At 41.4% G+C, this 19,323-nt stretch overlaps 1 protein-coding gene across 1 annotated transcript in view; it reads right to left on the bottom strand.

The window, feature by feature from the left end:
* Positions 1-12,186: 12,186 nt before the first annotated feature.
* Positions 12,187-19,323, bottom strand: part of SH3TC2 (SH3 domain and tetratricopeptide repeats 2) — a 56,690-nt gene continuing 49,553 nt past the window's right edge. Inside the window, exons 14-17 of the mRNA XM_069592365.1 lie at positions 17,702-17,824; positions 16,320-16,470; positions 14,790-14,986; positions 12,187-13,129 (exon numbers count right to left, since the gene is read on the bottom strand). Coding sequence (XP_069448466.1) covers positions 12,938-13,129; positions 14,790-14,986; positions 16,320-16,470; positions 17,702-17,824 — 663 coding nt within the window. The 3' untranslated portion in view covers positions 12,187-12,937. The remainder of the gene's footprint in view (positions 13,130-14,789; positions 14,987-16,319; positions 16,471-17,701; positions 17,825-19,323) is intronic.

Consider the following 19,323-nt stretch of genomic DNA (forward strand, 5'->3'; position numbering starts at 1 on the left):
TCACCCTCATTTTACCAAGAGTTTAACAGCTTCTCTGATAAGCAGTGAAATTGTTCAACGGCACCACCATTCACCTTGGGCAGGATGTTCAGGTAAACAAGATCAATCCAGCTGAAATTCCATGAAATTTAGCAAAGGTCGAGCTTCAGTTCTTATGCAATACCTGCAGTCTGGATGAGGCTCAGATGGTATCCTGACTCTGCTACTTTCCACCTGAAGGACTTTGGGCAAGAGTTAATTTCTTACTTAACCTCTCTGAACTTGTTTCCTTATGTGTTCTATATGAACAATTATACTATCAGTTACTTCCTGGGTAGGGTGAGACCATTAACAGGAGTCAGTGATATAATGGGACTGCATATCTGGGACCTTGGCCCACCCAAGAGTCCATAGACTCCTTGAGGTCATGGACCTTGATTACCTTGCTCACTGGAATGTGAGCCTAGCACATAAGAGATGTTGAATATTGGTTGGTTGAGTGATTGGTTGGTTGGTTGGATGGATAGATGGATGGTTCTGTTTCCATTGTCCCACAGGAGCTAGCCCCAATTCCGACTTTCCTTCCGTGAGTTTCTCATACATGAATCCATTCTCCTGCAAGAAGACCAACAGATACTCAAAGGCAGGTCTTTTGTCCTACAACTCACCACAGCCCCAATTTATGATTCACTCATGAAGGAGCCTTGGAAGTCTGAAACAACACTATCCACTCAGGCTTCAAGACATCCTAAAATTTCACCTGTTCCCTGCTGCCCTTACTTCCAAAGAACTTTCAGAACTAAAGGGGTTTCCTGTAATGCTTGGTAAATTAATGCTTATATAAACTCAGTTTCCTGGTCATTCACTTTCTTAAGACAAAGGGGAACCATCAAATGTTCACAAGGGAAATCATTCTCTTTAGGATCCTAAGTTCTAAATAGAAAATGTGAAACCAGAATTGCATGGTTATTGAAAGCACTGATTTTTAAATCAGATAGAACTGGTTTTGAATCTCTGCCAAGTGTCTTAACTTCTTTGAACCTGTACCCTTTCATCTGGAAAGTGGGAATAAGAACACATTCTTTGTAGGGTCATTTGAAGGATCAAGCCAACTACCATAAGTATATTACTTAACACCATGCCTAGTACAGGGCAGGGACTCAACAAAAGACTGTGGTCATCCCTGATCATAATTGGTACTGAGTTGAAAATCAGGAAGAGACTAGCACATCTATAGCAATACATCCTAAACAAGTGAAAACTATGTCTATTATTCTCAATAAACTTTTACTGAGCACCTGCTATGAATGTGAGCAGTCTTATCTCCTAATTCCTTATGTTTCTCGTGAGCAAAAAGCAGGTAGAAAGCAGGTATGGTCTTAATACTTTCTCTCTCTCATAATTAATAAGAAGGGGCCACAACCTGAATAAAAAGTTTCATTCATTTTTTTATTAACCCATTCACTGAACCTTTATTGAGGTTCTACCATATGTCAGACACTGGTAATGACTCTGGGAATATAGAATTGAGTGACTGAAACAAAGTCCCTGCTCTCATGGAGCTTCCAATCTAGATGGTGCACAAGAATTTTTTTAAAGTCACACAGACAGTATAACTATAAACTGTGATAACTACCCTAATGGAGAAGTGCAGGGATCTATGAGCACATGAAAGAGGGACAGCTTAATGTAGAGATACAAGAACAAAGGAAGACACAGACTTTATATAACTGGAAAGAAAAGAAAGGAATGCCATGGGACTTGGAAGAGGGTCAGGTTATAAATCTGAATAATCCCTTAGAACTTTAAAACTACCAAAAATGCAGATCCTCCATGTCACCTCTCTGCTTGGCTATCCTATTCTCCGCTCAGTAGAGTCCCAAAGCTACATGTTCTAAGATAGACAAAAATCTGTTTTGTTTGTTTCATGAATAAGTAATTGGTTGTCGGGATTACCGTGCAGCTGTTCTTTCATCCTGGCCCTTGGCAGTTCCCCTGGGGAAGAAAGCAGATGTGGCTAGTGTCACTGCTGTCTGGGGCAATGTGCAGACACAAGGGGTGTTCCTATGAGCATCTCTATGAAGCAGATGTCCAGTATACTCCCAGATGAACAAACATCAAAGCTCTCAATTTACAAGAAAGTTCAAAAACAAAAATGTCACTTTCATACATAATATTTGGCCCATGCAAGAAAGGTAAAGTAATTGAATCATATAAATCATGTTTAAAAATCATATTCTCGATCTAAAATGTTAGAATCAAAAACAGAAGAGATCACCTACTTAAAATTATTTCCACAGATAAAGAATTTGCAGTAGGTAAAAATTTGCAATCCCAAATAAAAATAAAATAGAAGTTTAAGAGAATAAATGTGTTCCTAAATATTGTGAGTCAGTTAAAAAAAAAACAACAACAACCCTGTTCCTAACAGTCTTCATGCATATGAATTAAAACATCTTAACATGAACAGAGGCTTCTCTCTGGCTATTTGTTTCATAAGACACATTTGGAAGATGAGGGTATCCCCACCAGCTTTCCATGATATCAAAAGTAGGTAACCTCTCTCATGTCTGTGACCTCCCTTCTGCACTGCCTTTTCAAGTACCACAAAATTCCATCTATCTGGCTGTCTCACTTACTCAGGTGTCCACAGTCTTCTACTATTGACTCTGGAGTCTCCTGCAAATTCATCCAATTTCTCACCTGGAATCTTTAAAAGCTAATTTATAATTTGTTCTGATGTATCACCATTGTGTGACTATAAGCTTTCTATTTCTCCTCTCATTTTCTATCTGGGAAAGATGGTCTATCATTTCTTCTGGACTATTGAAAGTAGGTGAAAGTGAAAGTGGCTCAATCGTGTCCAACTCTTTGCTACCCCATAGACTATACAGTCCATGGAATTCTCTAGGCCAGAATACTGGAGTGGATACCCTTACCCTTCTCCAGGGGATCTTCCCAACCCAGGGATCGAACCTAGGTCTCCCATATTGCAGGTGGATTCTTTACCAACCAGGCTACTTAACTGTAATCCATGAAAACCTCCATATTTTCTCAAGATCCCCTAGAAAATCAATTCTCTCCAACCCTGTTCTAGACCCACCAGAATCACCAAATTGATTTCAGCCTAGCATTCCAGGCTGCTGAAACAAGTTTTAACCTTGCTTCTCTTCATGATCATATTAGTGGTGGTATCTGTCCCAAAGATGTGTCACCTGACTTAGATGCACCATATAACATAACAGTTTCTCCATTCTAGTTCCAGCATCTGGGAGACCAATCTCACCTCAACCCTGTACTAACTTCAGACGTATCATTCTCTAAACCTCAACTGAGATAACAATAGTATCTTCCTCAAAATGTTGTTGAAATACATGAGAGAGTTCTAAAAAAGTTTTATACAGGGGATAGCACATAATATTCATTCACAATGTCAACATTGTTTTTATTTTGAAATGTACACATTCTCTGGTCTCAATAAAGTTGTCCCAGCAAATGATGTATATGAAAGAACAAAAGCCAGAGCCCTCAAGGTCAGTGCTTTTCAAACGGTAGGTTAGTAAGCCTAGAAATCAATTTAGGAGGTCATAATCTGAATATTCTTAATTAGAATAGAATGTTCTTTAAAATGAATGGAATAGATATTATAGTATTATGCACTATATTATAGTGCATTTCATATTATAAGCATTAAATGTTTTTTCAAATATGAGATACTTTTACTGAGATACAATGTAAAATGCATTTCTTATTGTGTGTCATGGTTTTTTGTTTGTTTGTTTGTTTGTTTTTAAGAGTTTTGAAAGGCATTGCTGTAGGCTGGTAATGAGATACAATTTAAGAGAGACATTACTGCCCCCTGCTGGAACTCTTTATTTCTCATGGAGAAGAACAACAGTAAAATGGCAGAGGCCTTCCTTCTCCTAGACCACGACCTCATCCATCCTACCAGTACCTTGTTTGGAAGCTTGCCTGAGGGGAATGAACCCCTTGAGCTATCCTGACACCCTGGGCAATGAGTCCAAGGCAGCACTAGAAGTGGGAGCCAGAGTTGCCACTTTTGAAATAATTTTGAAAGTATAGTATCCCTCCTGACCACCTGCCTCCCACAGTCTCTCCCAGAAACTAAACTGAGCAGCACCGTAACTGAGTTATCCTAGGTCTCACCTCTGCCCTGTCGCACATCACAGCCCGGAAGAGCCTTCCTAGCCCCTAAGCAGGGGCATGTCTCTGCTTCTCTGGGCAGAGGAAGGTGAACCGACTGCATGTTCTCAGAGCTGGGACTGCCAGCAGCCTCCAACCTCTAACGCTCCTGAATTCTACAGTAACTCAGTAGGGTTGGTAGACCAAAGGGGCACAGACTTGGAAAGATATACTGTCCCACCCCAGAGGTAAGCCTGCACCAAGAGGTAAAGACCCCAAGAGAACAGCACCCCTAATACACACCCTTGTCTTGAGATGTTAAAGCCCAGAAAACCAGATACACTTACTAAGAATCTATTTAGTCCTGCTTCAGTATGAGAGCTACTATGAATTGAGGGCTCATACCTAGTCATCCACACTTGAAGTCTCAAGTAAAACTTGAAGCAGAGTTAAAACTGAGGCTGAAGTATGTAGAGTAACTTGCCCAGTCACTCAGCCAGCTTAAGACCCAGACCCCCTTGAGTGCAGGATCAGCTTTCCCAGCCACTGCGCTAAGTGTGGCTGCACTTCCGAACTTCAGAGCTTACACCAAAAAAAGAAAAAACTGACTGAATTTCAGAGTGGCAAATACAACCCAGTATGAAAAAGAGTTTAATCTTAACTTTAAAAAAAATAATGACTGGGTCATAATCGGCATTTTTTAAGAACATAAACTATTAATTTGCTTTAAAAATAGCCTCATTTGTTTTAAGTCTTGGATCAGACTTCTTTCTTCCTCAGGTAAAGGCCTGTCCACAAAGACAGGCATGCCTCAGCCATTTCCTCATCTATAAAATGAAGAATGTAAATAAGTGTATCAGTTCATCTAGTGTCTACACTATGTGCCAGGCATTGAGTGTGCTCGGTAGTTTTACGTGTGCTGTCTTATACAATTCTTACAACTTTGGGCTCCGAGAAATTAATTTGATGAAAGTCATACAGATAGTTAGAGACAGACTCTAACCCAAGTATCCCTGACTTCATTGGCCCCAACTAAGAACTCAGTGAGTGCAGGGTTTATCCCCTTGAATTATTGTTTCCTCCCATCTCCTCATCCACGTATCTCAATGGCAGCAACTATCAAAAGGAAAGGAAGTCAAGATCATGAAAAACAAGGAAAGACTGAGAGATCAGAGATGACTAGGGAAACATGACAACTTAAATGAAATGTGATATCATGGATCCTGGATCACAAAAAGGACTTAAGGGGGGAAAACTGGTGAAATCCAAATAAAAGCTGGAGTGCTATTGTTGCAATATCCAGCTAATGGGTTTCCTGCCTCCCTCCTGCTGCCCTGTAATCCATTCTCATGCTGCTTCCAGATTCATCTTTCCAAGGCACAAATCTGAACATGCTCTCTCTCCTGCTTAGAACTTTTTCTGTGGCTCACCCTCACCTCAGGGTCTGTCTCCAGCTCCCGTCTCCAAAGTCTTCTCTCACTTCCCCTCCTTACCTCGCTGACTTAGCTCCAGCTTTGCTCAACTCACTGCTGTTCTCAGAAAACAAGCCCTCTCCACACTCTGGACCTTTCTTGTCACATACCCTGTCAGTCAACCAACCAGGCATCAGCTAGAATTAAACAGAAATCTCTTTCTCAGGATTCAGTTTAGATGTCACTTCCTCTAGGGACCACCCCCTGATGCCTTCACTCCTATGCCTGGGTTAAGTCCTTTCCCCTGAGTTCTCATTGCACCCAGTAGTTAGTTCCCATCACAGTGCTTTCTATCCTGGATCATATATATATATCTGCCCCTTCCCTCTTATACAACTGAAATGGGAAGCATGCACTCAGGCATGGCATTAAATAGCATTGACTCCCATTGTGAGGAGGTCAGTTGTTCGAGCTGCTTGCTGTTTTCCTGATTGCAAGGAGAACAGTGTTAGCTGGTCTTCAACACTCCCTGCCAACTGTTAATCTCTTTATTTTCAAATAATGCTAGATCAAGCCTAGGCTCAGCACTTGCCATAAGCAACAGGATCTAACTTGAATTTGGTACACTGTTTTCACCGTGTTTATTTTTATTTATAAAATTCTGTTTATAGAAAGCAATATAGAAGTTTCTCTTCTGCACCGACCAATCATCCTTTATAAAATTAATTTACATAGGTAAAGAAGTAAGTCAATTTAGAAAAAAACCGGTAAGGGGGTTTCCAGGTGGCACGTATGGTGGTAAATGCACACGTGCGTATGCATGAGCACATATGAACACAAAACATGCACATATGCACATGTGCATTTAACTGTGAAGATAGCCCTGAGGTAATCATTTGTGTAGCTGAGTCCTTGGATCCAGGGTACTGCTCTTTGCCACAACTACCTATGTGGCAGGGAAAAAATTACTTTTCTGTTTTTCAGTTTGTGTATGCGTGTGCTCAGTGGTCTCCAACTCTTTGCGACCCCCATGGACTATAGCCTACCAGGCTCCTCTGTCCATAGAATCTTCCAGGCAAGAATACTGAAGTGGGTTGCCATTTCCTACTTCAGGGGATCTTTCTGACCTGGAATCAAACCTACGTCTTTTATGACTTCTGCATTGGCAGGTGGATTCTTTACCATTGCGACACCTGGGAAGAAGAGAAAAAAACTGGGCCATAAAAATATAGGAGTTCATCTCCCAGATTCATCTCTCTTCCTGCTCATATGGCATAGAAATAACATTGCTGAAAAGGAGCCTGAAACAGGTCATACTTTTTCTATTAGAGATCAGAGATTCAACGTGTATAGAGGTAAAGTGATATGCCCAAGGTCACATCGCAATTTAATGTCAAATTAAAGACCAAAATCCAAGTCTCCCCAACCCCCAGTGAACTGTTTCTCTCTTCATTTCTGAAACTCTGCACCCCTAGTTCTTTCCCCAGATAAACTTGTCAAAAGAATTATGTTTTATTTACAAAGTACAAGCAAACACAGACAGATATAATATAAAGACATCTTAAAATGATGGCAAAGTAAATAAGAAAAGAATAAAGGCAATATTAGATTTCAAAGCACTAGTATGATTGAATAGGGAAGTAATGTACCTGAAAGCTGAGAAAATATGTTATGGGTTTTCCACAATGTTGTAATTCCCTCCTTGTTCTTTATTTAGATTAGATGCAAGGAGCCCAGAGCCAGGATCCAGGCATGTCGCTAAGTTTTGGGGGAGGATTAGGATAAAGCAGGTAACTGATTCATCTTTAGCTACTACCTATGAATAATAAAACCTGCATAAATAGAAACCAGACCCAAACACCACTTTACTCACTTTCTATGGATCATGAAAAGTACATGAACATGATTCCAGGGGTAATACTTCACCATTTTTAAAATGGAATTTTCAGACACTTTTAAAGACTATCTTAGCAGAGTAACTTGCATACACAGTGTAGTCACTTTAATGACACAGTGCAATGTTTCTTTTCATTTAAGAAAAATAGCCTTATCTTTGTCTTTGGAAATGTGCTGGACATTTTTATAATTGACCTGGTTAAAGGCAAATTTAACAGATTTACAGGTGAACCAAAGTACACAGAATCACAAAGAAATGGAAAGATATCCCATGCTCTTGGATTGGAAGAATTAATATTGTTAAATGGCCATACTATCCAAAGCAACCTACAGATTTCATGAGATTCTTATCAAATTACCCATGACATTTTTCACAGAACTAGAACAAATAATCCTAAAATTTATATGGAACCATAAAAGACTCAGAATTGCCAAAGCAATCCTGGGGGAAAAGAAAAAAAGCAGGAGGCATAACCCTCACAGTCTTCAGACAATACTTCAAAGCTACAGTAATTGAAACAATGGCATCAGCACAAAAACAGACATATGGATCAATGGAACAGAATAGAGAGCCCAGAAATAAAACCACATACCTACAGTCAATTAATCTTTGACAAAGGAGGCAAGAATATATGGTAGAAAAAATACAGTTTATACAGTAAGTGGTGCTGGGAAAGTTGGATAGCCTCACAGAAATCAATGAAGTTACACTGACACACAAAAATAAATTCAAAATGACTCACACCACACACAAAAATAAACTCAAAATGACTTAAATGTAAGACGTGATACCATAAAACTCCTAGAAGAAAATACAGGCAAAACATTCTCTGACATAAATTGTACCAATGTTTTCTCAGGTCCATCTCCTAAAGAAATAAAAACAAAATATAAACAAATGGGACCTAATCAAATTGACAAGCTTCCGTACAGCAAAGGAAACCATAAATAAAACAAAAAGACAACCTTAGTCTGAGAAAAAATATTTGCAAATGCTGTGAGTGACAAGAGCTCAATTTCCAAAATATACAAACAGCTCATACAACTCAACAACATAAAAACAAACAACCCAAGTGAAAAATGGGCAGAAAATCTAAATAGACATTTCTCCAAAGACTGACAGATGATCAATGGGCACATGAAAATATGCCCATGATTGCTAATTATGAGAGAAATGCAAATCAAAACTATAATGAGGTACCACCTCATATCAGTCAGAATGGCCATCATTAAAATGTAAACAAATAACAAATAGTGGATAGGGTGTGGAGGAAAGGGAACCCTTCTACACTATTGGTAGGAATGTAAGTTGGTGCAGCCACTATGGAAAACAGTATGGAAGTTCCTCAAAAAACTAAAAATAGAGTTGCCATATGATTCAGCAATCCCATTCTTGAGCATATATCCAGACAAAATCACAAGTCAAAAAGATAAATGCACCCATACATACACAGCAGCACTATTCACAGTAGCCAAAACTAGGAAACAAATGTCCATCAACAGATGAATGGAAAAGAAGATGTGGTACATATATACAGTAGAATACTGCTACTGCTGCTGCTAAGTCTCTTCAGTCATGTCAGACTCTGTGCGACCCCAGAGACGGCAGCCCACCAGGCTCCCCCATCCCTGGGATTCTCCAGGCAAGAACACTGGAGTGGGGTGCCATTGCCTTCTCCAATGCATAAAAGAGAAAAGTGAAAGTGAAATTGCTCAGTCGTGTCCAACTCCTAGCGACCCCATGGACTGCAGCCTACCAGGCTCCTCCATCCATGGGATTTTCCAGCCAGGAGTACTGGAGTGGGGTGCCACTGCCTTTTCCACAACAGAATACTATTCAGCCATAAAAAAACACAAATGAAATAATACCATTTGTAGCAACATGGATGGACCTGGAGATGATCATACTTAGTACACTAGGTGAAGTAAATCATACTTACATACTAGGTGAAGTAAGTCAGAAAGACAAATACCATATGATATCACTTGTTGAATCTAATACATAACAGAAATGAACCTATCTAGGAAACAAAAACAGACTCACAGACATAGAGAACAGACTTGAGTTTACCAAGAGGGAGGGGGTCAGTGGAGGGATGGGTCGAGAGTTTGGGGTAAGGAGATGCAAACCATTATATATAGAATGAATAAACAGCAAGGTCCTACTGTGCAGCACAGGGAACAACACAATATGTTCAATATCCTGTGATAAATCATAATGGAAAGGAATTTTTTAAAGAATATATTTTGTGTGTGTACATATAACTGAATCACTTTTCTGTACAGCAGAAATTAACACAACATTGTAAATCAACTGTAATTCAATTTTTAAAAGTATGCAGAATCAGAAAACTCTAACCAAATTTCTTAGTGAAGTGTAAAATGGGTAGCTATAATGCTCTTCACCCAAATATATGTGTGTGTGGCTGGGGGTGTTGTTGCTGTTTAGTCACTAAGTCGTGTCCGATTCTTTTGCAACCAGGATTACCTTGGCAAGAATACTAGAGTGGGTTGCCATTTTATTCTCCAGGGGATCTCCCCAACCCAGGGACTGAACTCATGTCTCATGCATTTCAGGCAGATTCTTTACCTTTGGGCCACCTGAGAAGCCCATGTGTGTAGGTATTTATGTGTATATATGTGTAAGTATTTATGTATACAGATATGTATATTTGTAACAATTGAAAAATACTTGGCCAAACAGAAACTCATATGAGCAGAGACCGCAAATGATAAACTCCATGTGAGCCAATGATAAGATGTAGCTGTTGGGGAGAAGAAAAATCTTAATGCAATGTTAAAATATGATATTAAACTACATTAAGTACAGTAATGGGATGCCCTGGTAGCACAGATAGTAAAGAGTCTGCCTACAATGCATGAGACCAGAGTTCAACCCCTGGGTCAGGAAGATCCCCTGGAGAAGGAAATGGCAACCCACTCCAGTATTCTTGCCTGGAAAATCCCATGTATGGATGAACCTTGGGCGGGGGCGGGGGGGGGGTGCGGTGGCTACAACCCATGGAGTTGCAAAGAGTTGGACACAACTAAAGCAGCAGGGGAAGTACAGTAATGACCCTCAGTACTCTCTACACACCAGCCAATACCTGTTATAAGAAGCACACTATCAAAGGGACAGGAACTGGCATCTGGCCAGAGGAGAGTAATAGGTCAGTGGGGAAAAGGGGAAAAGGGGAAAAGGAGAGGGTCTGTAACCTGAGACAAGTGGGGAATGGTTCATGGCTTGGATCCCAGAGATCCCAGAGAAGCAAGTCTTCTTCAAATATAAGATTTGTAACCATTCTGGAATGCATGTGCCTCCCAGCAATGTTGTTGAAAGGCTTCTGCATGGGAGGTTAGACTCAACTTCAACATCCCTCCCTTGGGGATTTTATGGTTTGTGGTGGGGGCAAAACCACATCTATCTTCCATGGTAGTAGACTAGGTCACTTCATTTCCTTCCTGAAGAATACTCTAGAGTAGAGAGCATTTTAACAACCAATCAAGCTCCTAAGAGAAAATAAGATGTACCAATATGTGCACAATATTCCTGACTAGAAGATGCACTGCTGACTCAACTCACCACCTCTATCCTACCCGTCCACACCACCAATCATGTGGTTGCCCCAAGAAGCTAGAAAGAAAGGGCAGAGTATCTTACAGTAAATCTAAGCTGTCTGTGATCAGATGGTGAGACCTGTAGCTAGATCTTGCATGTTCCCACATTTCAGAACAACAGTGAACCACCAGCATCTGGGGTATTTCAGATGCTCATTAAAAATCCATGTTCCTGGGTTATCTCCCAGACCTACTGAATCAAAATTATTGGGGTAAGAACCAGAAAGTTCATTTTATGCAAGTTTCCCCGGTAACTCCTTTTCACATTCTCTGAGAACCATGGTTCCAGAGCATTGCTTCTCATCCTTTAGTGTGCACTAGAATCACCTGGAAAACAGGGTAAAGCCAGGCTCCTTGGCCCCAGAGACTATGCTTCAGATGTCTTAGGTAGAGCCCTGATATTCACATTTCATACAATCTCAGGGGTGACACTGATGTTGCTGGTCCAGTCAGTGGGCCATTCTTGGAGTTCATTGCCTTAGAAAATTCCTGATTCTGTCATCAAAGAACTCAATACTGTGGTAGCCCCAGCTGACTCCCCACCTTCTGGAATCCACATCCTTGGTAAATCCTTCCCTTTTGTGTGGGCTGGACCTAGTGATTCACATATAATGAAAAAAAAAAGCAAAACTAGTCGGATGCCACCTCTGAGACTAGTTATGACAAGACAGTGACTACCTATTCTCACCCTTGCTCTTATTCTTCTCACATGCTCACTGATGAAGAGGCTGCCATGCTATGAGCTGCCCAATGGCAAGGCCCACAAGGCAAGAACCTGTGGGCAGCCTCTGGCCAACAGCAAGCAAGGCACTAACTCCTACTAATAGCAATGTGAGGGAGTTTGGAAACATATCCTTCCCTAGCTGAACCTGAGAAGACTACAGGTATAGCTGATGCCTTGATGGAAGCCCTGTGAGCTACTCTGAGCCAGAGGACCCAGAGAAGTCAAGCTTGGATTCCTGCCTTCTCACAGAAGCTGTGAAATAATCAATGTTCCAAGTCACTAGATGTGTTATGCAATGATAGATAATAGAGATGCTTTGTACATGAGCAACCCTGGAATCAATATGACCCCTTGGTATTTAACCCATCCTTCAAGTCTCTCATCTCATCTTCCTTATTATTAGGGAGACAAATGTGTGAATAAACATAAATGAGCAATGTTTAATAATACACACTATTTACATGTAATTTACGTCATAATGTTCTTAGTGCTCAATTTTTAAGCCATGACCCTGGGGAGGCTTCCCTTGGGTTTTAGGGAAGTTGTGGGGGAGCAGAGCCTCAGGGCAGGATGGGGAATGGTACAGACCTCACCCTCTGTGCACTCGACCTGGCCATTCTGAGGCTGTGTCTTTTGCACTAAGAGCATGGTGAATTCTCACCCGCCAGTCCTTATGACAGGAGGAGTAGCACCTCTACTGGCTGAAGAAAGAGAAGAGAGAAATGACTAACTTCACAGCTAGCAAGGGGAGGGGTCTTTCCCTGAGAAAAGTCAGTAAAGGGAACAAAGTCCAATCTGCTTGCATTCTCTCCAGTGCAGTGCCTGATTTCTTCACTGAGGGAAGGGGACAGCTTTTCTAGGGGCAAAAGTTCTCATTTTCTCTAGAACTGTGTGTCTAGAAAGTACATTTCAGGGGCTGCATGTGTAGAAGGGCCACAGTCTACTGGAAAGGCTCTAGATGCAAAGCCAGGACCCTAATCCCTGCTCCACCATCCATTCCTTGTGTGACTGAATTGAGCCCACTCCCTCTGGACTGTGCTCTTCCCATTCTGAGATGAGACGATGGGCCAGGACATGGCTTGAACTCCCCAGATTAGTGTCTAAGAGGCTAAGAAGAGAGGTAGCTTCTGACCATGGCAACTGGTTGGAGATGGGACAGCTGTCCTCAGAGAGCCAGGCCCCCACCACTCAGCCAGCGTGCCCTCTCTGAGGAGCGCCCAGAGGGACAGCTATGCCACAGGGGGCTCTGGCAGATGTTGTCCAGCCTGGTCCTAATGATGTCCTGCAGCTCCTCGTCACCAAGCAGGACCGCTGCCGCCAGGGCCAGCCAGAAGTACTCGATGGCATCGTGCGCATCCTAACCCCCAGCATGGGGGCAGAAAAGAGACAGCATTAGCAGACATTTCCAGGAGAGGCTTGGAGGCAATGCCAGGAAATCTAAGAAAACTAGCTTTTGCCTGTTTGACATCCTTTCCCACCCCTTTCTCCTGGTTCCTTGGGGGAGTTCCCTCACCAAGTCCACGGCAGTTCTGTGACATTGCTAACCTTGGTGGCCCTCCTCCCAAGGCACAGGGATGGCGTCTTACCCAGACACAGACAATCATGAAGCAGCATCACTCTGGGCACAGAGCTTTAGGTATATGAATATGACTCAAGCTGACTTGTCCCAGGTCACTCCCTGGGACCTTTCAAGTGTGACCTAAGAGAGAAAATGGTCCCTCACCCTTTTAGATGGGGGCTTGAAGCTGCCAATAATAGAAGGAGAAAAGGCCAAGTAATAGAGAGAAGTAGAAACATTCTACGCCAAGGAATACAGAGAGAGGTCCCCACCTCTCTCTCAGATCCATGATGGCATCTGATTACCAGCTTCCAGAACTACCTGAAATTAAACTTACACCTGAACGTCCCATTTCCTTGAGCCAATAAATCTCCTTATTTGCTTAAGCTAGTTTGAGTTGAGCTCTTCCCCTTGCAATGCCTAGAGTCCTTGGTTGATGGAATCAAATCATACACATTTTGTCCCACTTCCTGGGAGCTGTGGATCAAAGGCAAGATTGCTGAGGGGAGTCCTTCACTACCCCATCGTTTCTCCCTACATGGTTGGAACGCAGAACATATGGTTCTTCCGGTGAGACTCAAAAAGATATGTCTAGTTCTCATTAACCCTCGTAAGTCAATAATAAATTCAGACCAGAAACACTCTGGCAAACAAGAAAAAGACAGCAGAGCTGCCCTAAGGGTCTGCAAACAGAAGCCACTGTTTCTGTGTGAAGAGAGAAAGGGTTGTGCTGAAGCAGACACAGACATCTGGTAAGGGAAGCCGGTGCCTAGGGACAAAGTTCAAGGGCCAGAATGTAACTGAGAATTATAGACCACACACACAGTTCTATTAATAGAAGTCACTGGAAAAATAAAAAGTTCTGGATTCAACTCCAGCAGAGCAAACAGGAGATCAGGGATAAGATCTTCTCAGGACCTAGGCATGGTTATATTCTTAAGACCCTGCATTTTATTATCTCAAACATGCAAACATGTACCTAGATTTCATCTAAAATATCATTTATAAAACCTCGTAAGAAGTGAGTTTCAATTGACTAGTTCATCTGCAACATTTTTTAGACATACAGTTAGGAATTAATTTTAATTTTGAAGCTTATAGTTCTTTTGTTTGGGGGTCTCATGTATTGTTTAGGTCTCATATATTTTCACAGGCCCTGGAGGAGCTCACAGGCACTAGAACATGTGCCCATAGTATATGATACATGAAATGGGCCCAGAAATCCCAGCAGGGCAAGGAAAGAGAGGAACATGTCTCCTCAGCAGAGATGGGAGCCTCTTTGAGGTCTCCAAGGGGGGCTAAGTGGAGACTGTCATTGTGTTCCCAGAGGAGCCACACCCCACCCTATGAGACAATACTCCCCAATTTACCTCTCTCTACTTTACCCTGAAGGCTCAGGGTCAGGGAAGAATACAACTGGACAGCAGCTCTCAGACAGCCTCACACGCCTGGTTCTTACCTTCAGCTGGTAGAAGGTGAGTCGGCCCAGACGATAATACACCTTGGCATAGTATAAGGCCTCCTTGGGGCTCTGCAGGCAGGGTGGACAGAGGGACAGAGTCTTCAGGTAGCAGTCCTCAGCCATCTCATACATGTGCAGGGAATAGTACACAGTGGCCAGACGGTGGAAGGCCACCAGCTCCTGCCGCTGATCTCCTAGAAATTGGAAGACTGAGAGAGAAATCCTACAGCCACACCTTGCATCATTAGTTCACTCATTCATTCTGTACAGTTTAGAGACCCTTTCACTTTTAACTCATGCTTTAGAATCTTGGGATCTAATGGGTCTATGAATGGTTTTGTCTTTGGTGGATTTACTGTTTCAATAACTAACTCTTTTAACACAAAATAGACTTTTAAAGAGAACAAAGGCTTCCAATTGTCTTTTTTGGAATATTTACAAGGTGGCTGTTTGATGCAATCTAAAAACATCACTTTTAAGCTTCAAAGAGCCAAAAGCCAAAGCTAAAAGAGAAAAATCCAACTCTCTGATATGGAAATATCCAGTCATGTGGAATAGCTTGAAAGGGTGAATATATCCTCCTTTCAGCTTCCGTCCAAGGAAGGATAAGAATGCTCCAGAGGGAGCTGCCTGGGCCCTCAAGGCCTTCCTAAGACCAGCAGACAGTTGCACAAATAAGGTTTTCTGCTGTAAAGGAAGAGTTAGGAAAAGAAGAGAGAGCTCTGAAGTGCAATTAAACACAATAAAGTTCAGTACCGTCCAGATCTCATGCCCTTGAGAATGCCCAGAAGTCCCTTCTAGAATCATCACAGAAGACTCCATTTGCCCTTACATCTAATCAAGCATGCTTTAATAAAACCTGCTTTTCCTCAAGCATCAATATTTGAGATGAGTTTATCTTTGTATATTCTGCATCTGCATTTTTTTTTCTATTTTAGTGACTTACATTGTTTCTCATTAGCTTTTGTTGTAAATGCAAGCTAATTCAGCTACTGAGTGAGTTAGGTTAATGGGAATCTGACTTTCATTTACATTTCAATACCATAGGAAAATACGCACTTGACTAATAATCAACTAATTAAAAAGTTAAGGCACAGTGCTTTTGTTATAGGCCATTAATGCATAGGATAGGATAGGATAAAATACCATATGTGCATAAGACAAAATACCATTTACCCTGGACTCAGAATAAAACCAACGATACTAACTATAATAGTGTGCACAAGTAACACTTATCAAGGACTTATATACCAAGCACTGTGCTGTGGGTTTCAGCTGGATTATCATTGGTCTTCATAACAACTGCGTGCTGTGGGTGTCATTTTTAATCCTGATTTGCCAATGACAAACTTGAGGCTTATAGATATTAAATTAAGCAACTTGCTTACCTGGGGGCTCCTTGACACTTTGACCTAAAGTTTGAACCTATGGAGTCTGACTCCATGGGTATGCTCTTATAACTTTGTTGTCCCTCAGGGAGCATCACCCCCTCCCATACAGTACCCCCAGACAATTAGGACCACCTACCTGCAACTGTGCTGAGTCTGGCTGCCAAGGTGGCAAATTCCAAAGCCTTCTCATAGCCTTCCAGGCTGATCTGCAGCTCTGTCAGCTTGTTGAAAATCCGGAGCTCGGTTCTCACTGCCTTCATCCTCCTTGCTAAGGGAACAGCCCCAGTCTGAGAACAGAGGCACAAGGAAACAGTCTAGCCAAGAATCATCAACACATACCATATTCTAGAAGGTTATATTATATCTTACTGCCAGGGACTGAGGGATGGCAGTGACTGAAGCTCAGGAGGAGATGGCACTTCCCATGCATGGCTTTTCTTAACTCTCTCCTGATCCTTGCTCAACTTAGCTGCTCTGCCCAGACCTCAGAGGTGGAGGAACTAGAGGTCATCAGGCTACCCTGAAACTGAGAGCAGGAAAGAGAAGACAACCTTCCTCAAGGCCACATGGGAAGTTACTCACCTTCCAGTTATACACTCCCTTAGCACCCACAGTGCTAATCTACGAAGTACATACATGGAGTATGTGCGTAGTGTCAGGGAGTCCCCAGGAAATAGTCATTTCTATTATTTTTATAATGAATGTTGGGCAGGTCACTTCATCTCTCTGAGCTTCAGTTTTGTCATCTATAAAATGTGTATGACCATGAGAACCTCAAAAGTCAAAGACATGTCTTTCATTCACTCCTACCAGTGCCTGGCACATATTGCCTGCTTGATGAATGTTTGATGACTGAATAAACAATTGAACAAGCAAATGAGTAAGTATTGGAATAAGTGAAATTTTAGGATCAAATAAGATAACAAAGTTTCCTAAACTTCAGTCTGTAATGAACAATTATGGTTTTTTACATATCTACTTAACATATGGACATTTATTTAATTACTTTTATTTCTTAAATTAACTGTCTTTTTTTTTCTTGCTTCATTCTTTGCAATAATATCTGTGAAACCATGCATCTGATGAACTGGTATTATACATATTTGATTTTTTAATATATTTTAATACATAATAAAACATAGTAAGGCAAAAGTGTTCATCCATAGACCAATCATCTCCCACCATGCCATGTACATAGAAACATTCTGGTCGACAAAGACATGTGCTACAAAGTGTATAGTACCATGCACCTAAAAGTTGTCATTATTATGGTATGTTCTCTCAGGAAGAATACTTTATTTATCAACCACAAGAGTGACAGAGTTTATCAGCTCCTTCTTTGAGAGCCTGCTGGACTTAAGAGAGGGAGAGCCTGTAGGCACTGAATGAAGAAAGGAAGACACAGAAATACCATCAAGAGAGGGGAACTGGGCCCCAGACCAAAGTCCAAGTGAACCTGCCTACATTTGTGTCACAGCCTGGCTGGGGATACTGCTGACTATGCAGCCCATGACTCACTCGGTAATACTCCACCGCACGATGCCTGTGGCGAGTCCCGTTGAAGAACACATCACCCGCTTCCTCATAGAGCTTGAGAGCCAAGGAGGGCTCCTCTGACTTCAGGGCTTTCTGGATGGCTGCCTGGGTGGAACAGAGACTGCTGTCAAAGGTGGAGAGAAGCACTTCTGAATGTCCACAGGACTGGCAAGGACATCCTGACCATCTAGCTTAACCCTCTGTTAAAGTCCCCTGAACCTTAAATGACATGGAGATGAGATCATTTGATGAGATGATAAGTTTACTTTGACGGCCCTAGAAATGGTTTTCAGCAGCACAAACATCTTGTAATAGTTGAATATTTATTTTAATGTGTTTTAGAGAGAAAAGATTAATAATACATCAATAGATAGCTAGAGGGAAACTTGTATAACACAGGGAGCTCAGCTCAGCGTTCTGTGACAACCTAGATGGGTGGGATGGGGGACGTGGTTGGAGGAAGGCTCAAGAGGAAGGGGAATATATGTATTATAGCTGACTCACATTGTTGTACAGTAGAAACCAACAGAATATTGTAAAGCAATTATCCTCCAATTAAAAATTTTTAAAAATAATACATCAAAATATCTGATTTTAGATAGCACTGTTTAATGTAAAAAGTTAAGTTGATTTGAAGTTGAGTCAAAGAAAAATAAATAAATAAATAAATAATGGTACAGAGGTATTGGGTATGGCAAAACTATAAACGTGATGTATAAATGACTGAAGTTTGGAAAAAGTGAGTTCATCCAACACTTAGAGTTTCCAGACAGAGAAACAGGCTCAGAATAAGGAGTTTTAAGTTTACATCAATAGTTAGTGGCAAACAAATGCCAGTGTCCTTGATTCCATTACCCTTCTCCTGGCCCTTATGATCTCTTTATCTCAAACAAGCTATTTAATTTTGCACCTAAACAAAATGTGATGAAGACATAGAAGAGAAGAATGTACCACACCTGCAGCACAACTACAGTATCTCAAAGATCCTTAGGTAGAGAATGGTTTACCTCAATGGGAATGACTGCAGAACATCAAGTCAGGTGGTAGTCTAGGGTTAGGGGTACCTGGGACCAATCCTGGTCTGTGAATTACAGGGCCAAGGTCCCTCAGTTATTTTTATTGCATATACAGATACACAAAGATAGAGGCAGTGAGATGAAATCCTGGAGTCAGGAGTTCTGCCACCAAGCAATGAACAACCCCAATAGCCCCCTCTGAGCCTTTGTCTCCTAGAGAGAAAAAGGCAAGACCAAATTTTCTGTTCTCTGATAATTCTTCCACTTGTATAATCCCAAGGCCGAATAGAGTCTCTGAAAGAAAAATCTTTAAGTCATACTGCTGGAGAGCAGTTTTAACCACTTACTAGCTGTATCACTTTAGGCAAGTTACTCAGCCTCACTGAGTATTGTCTGTAAAATGTAAATTTCAGTAGAAACTCCTGCAGCATTTGTAATGAGGATGAAACAACATCATGCATGTGAAGTGTTTAACAAAGTCTTGCATGCAAAGCAAGCCTTCAAACAATGTTATACAATCATTATTAAGACTCAGTGGAAGCAAATTTGTGTGAGTATAAGTAACAGAGTAAGGGAGTTGGGTAAAGG

This window comes from Ovis canadensis, chromosome 5 (genome assembly GCF_042477335.2).
Source record: "Ovis canadensis isolate MfBH-ARS-UI-01 breed Bighorn chromosome 5, ARS-UI_OviCan_v2, whole genome shotgun sequence".
In the NCBI taxonomy this organism is placed as follows: Eukaryota; Metazoa; Chordata; class Mammalia; order Artiodactyla; family Bovidae; genus Ovis; species Ovis canadensis.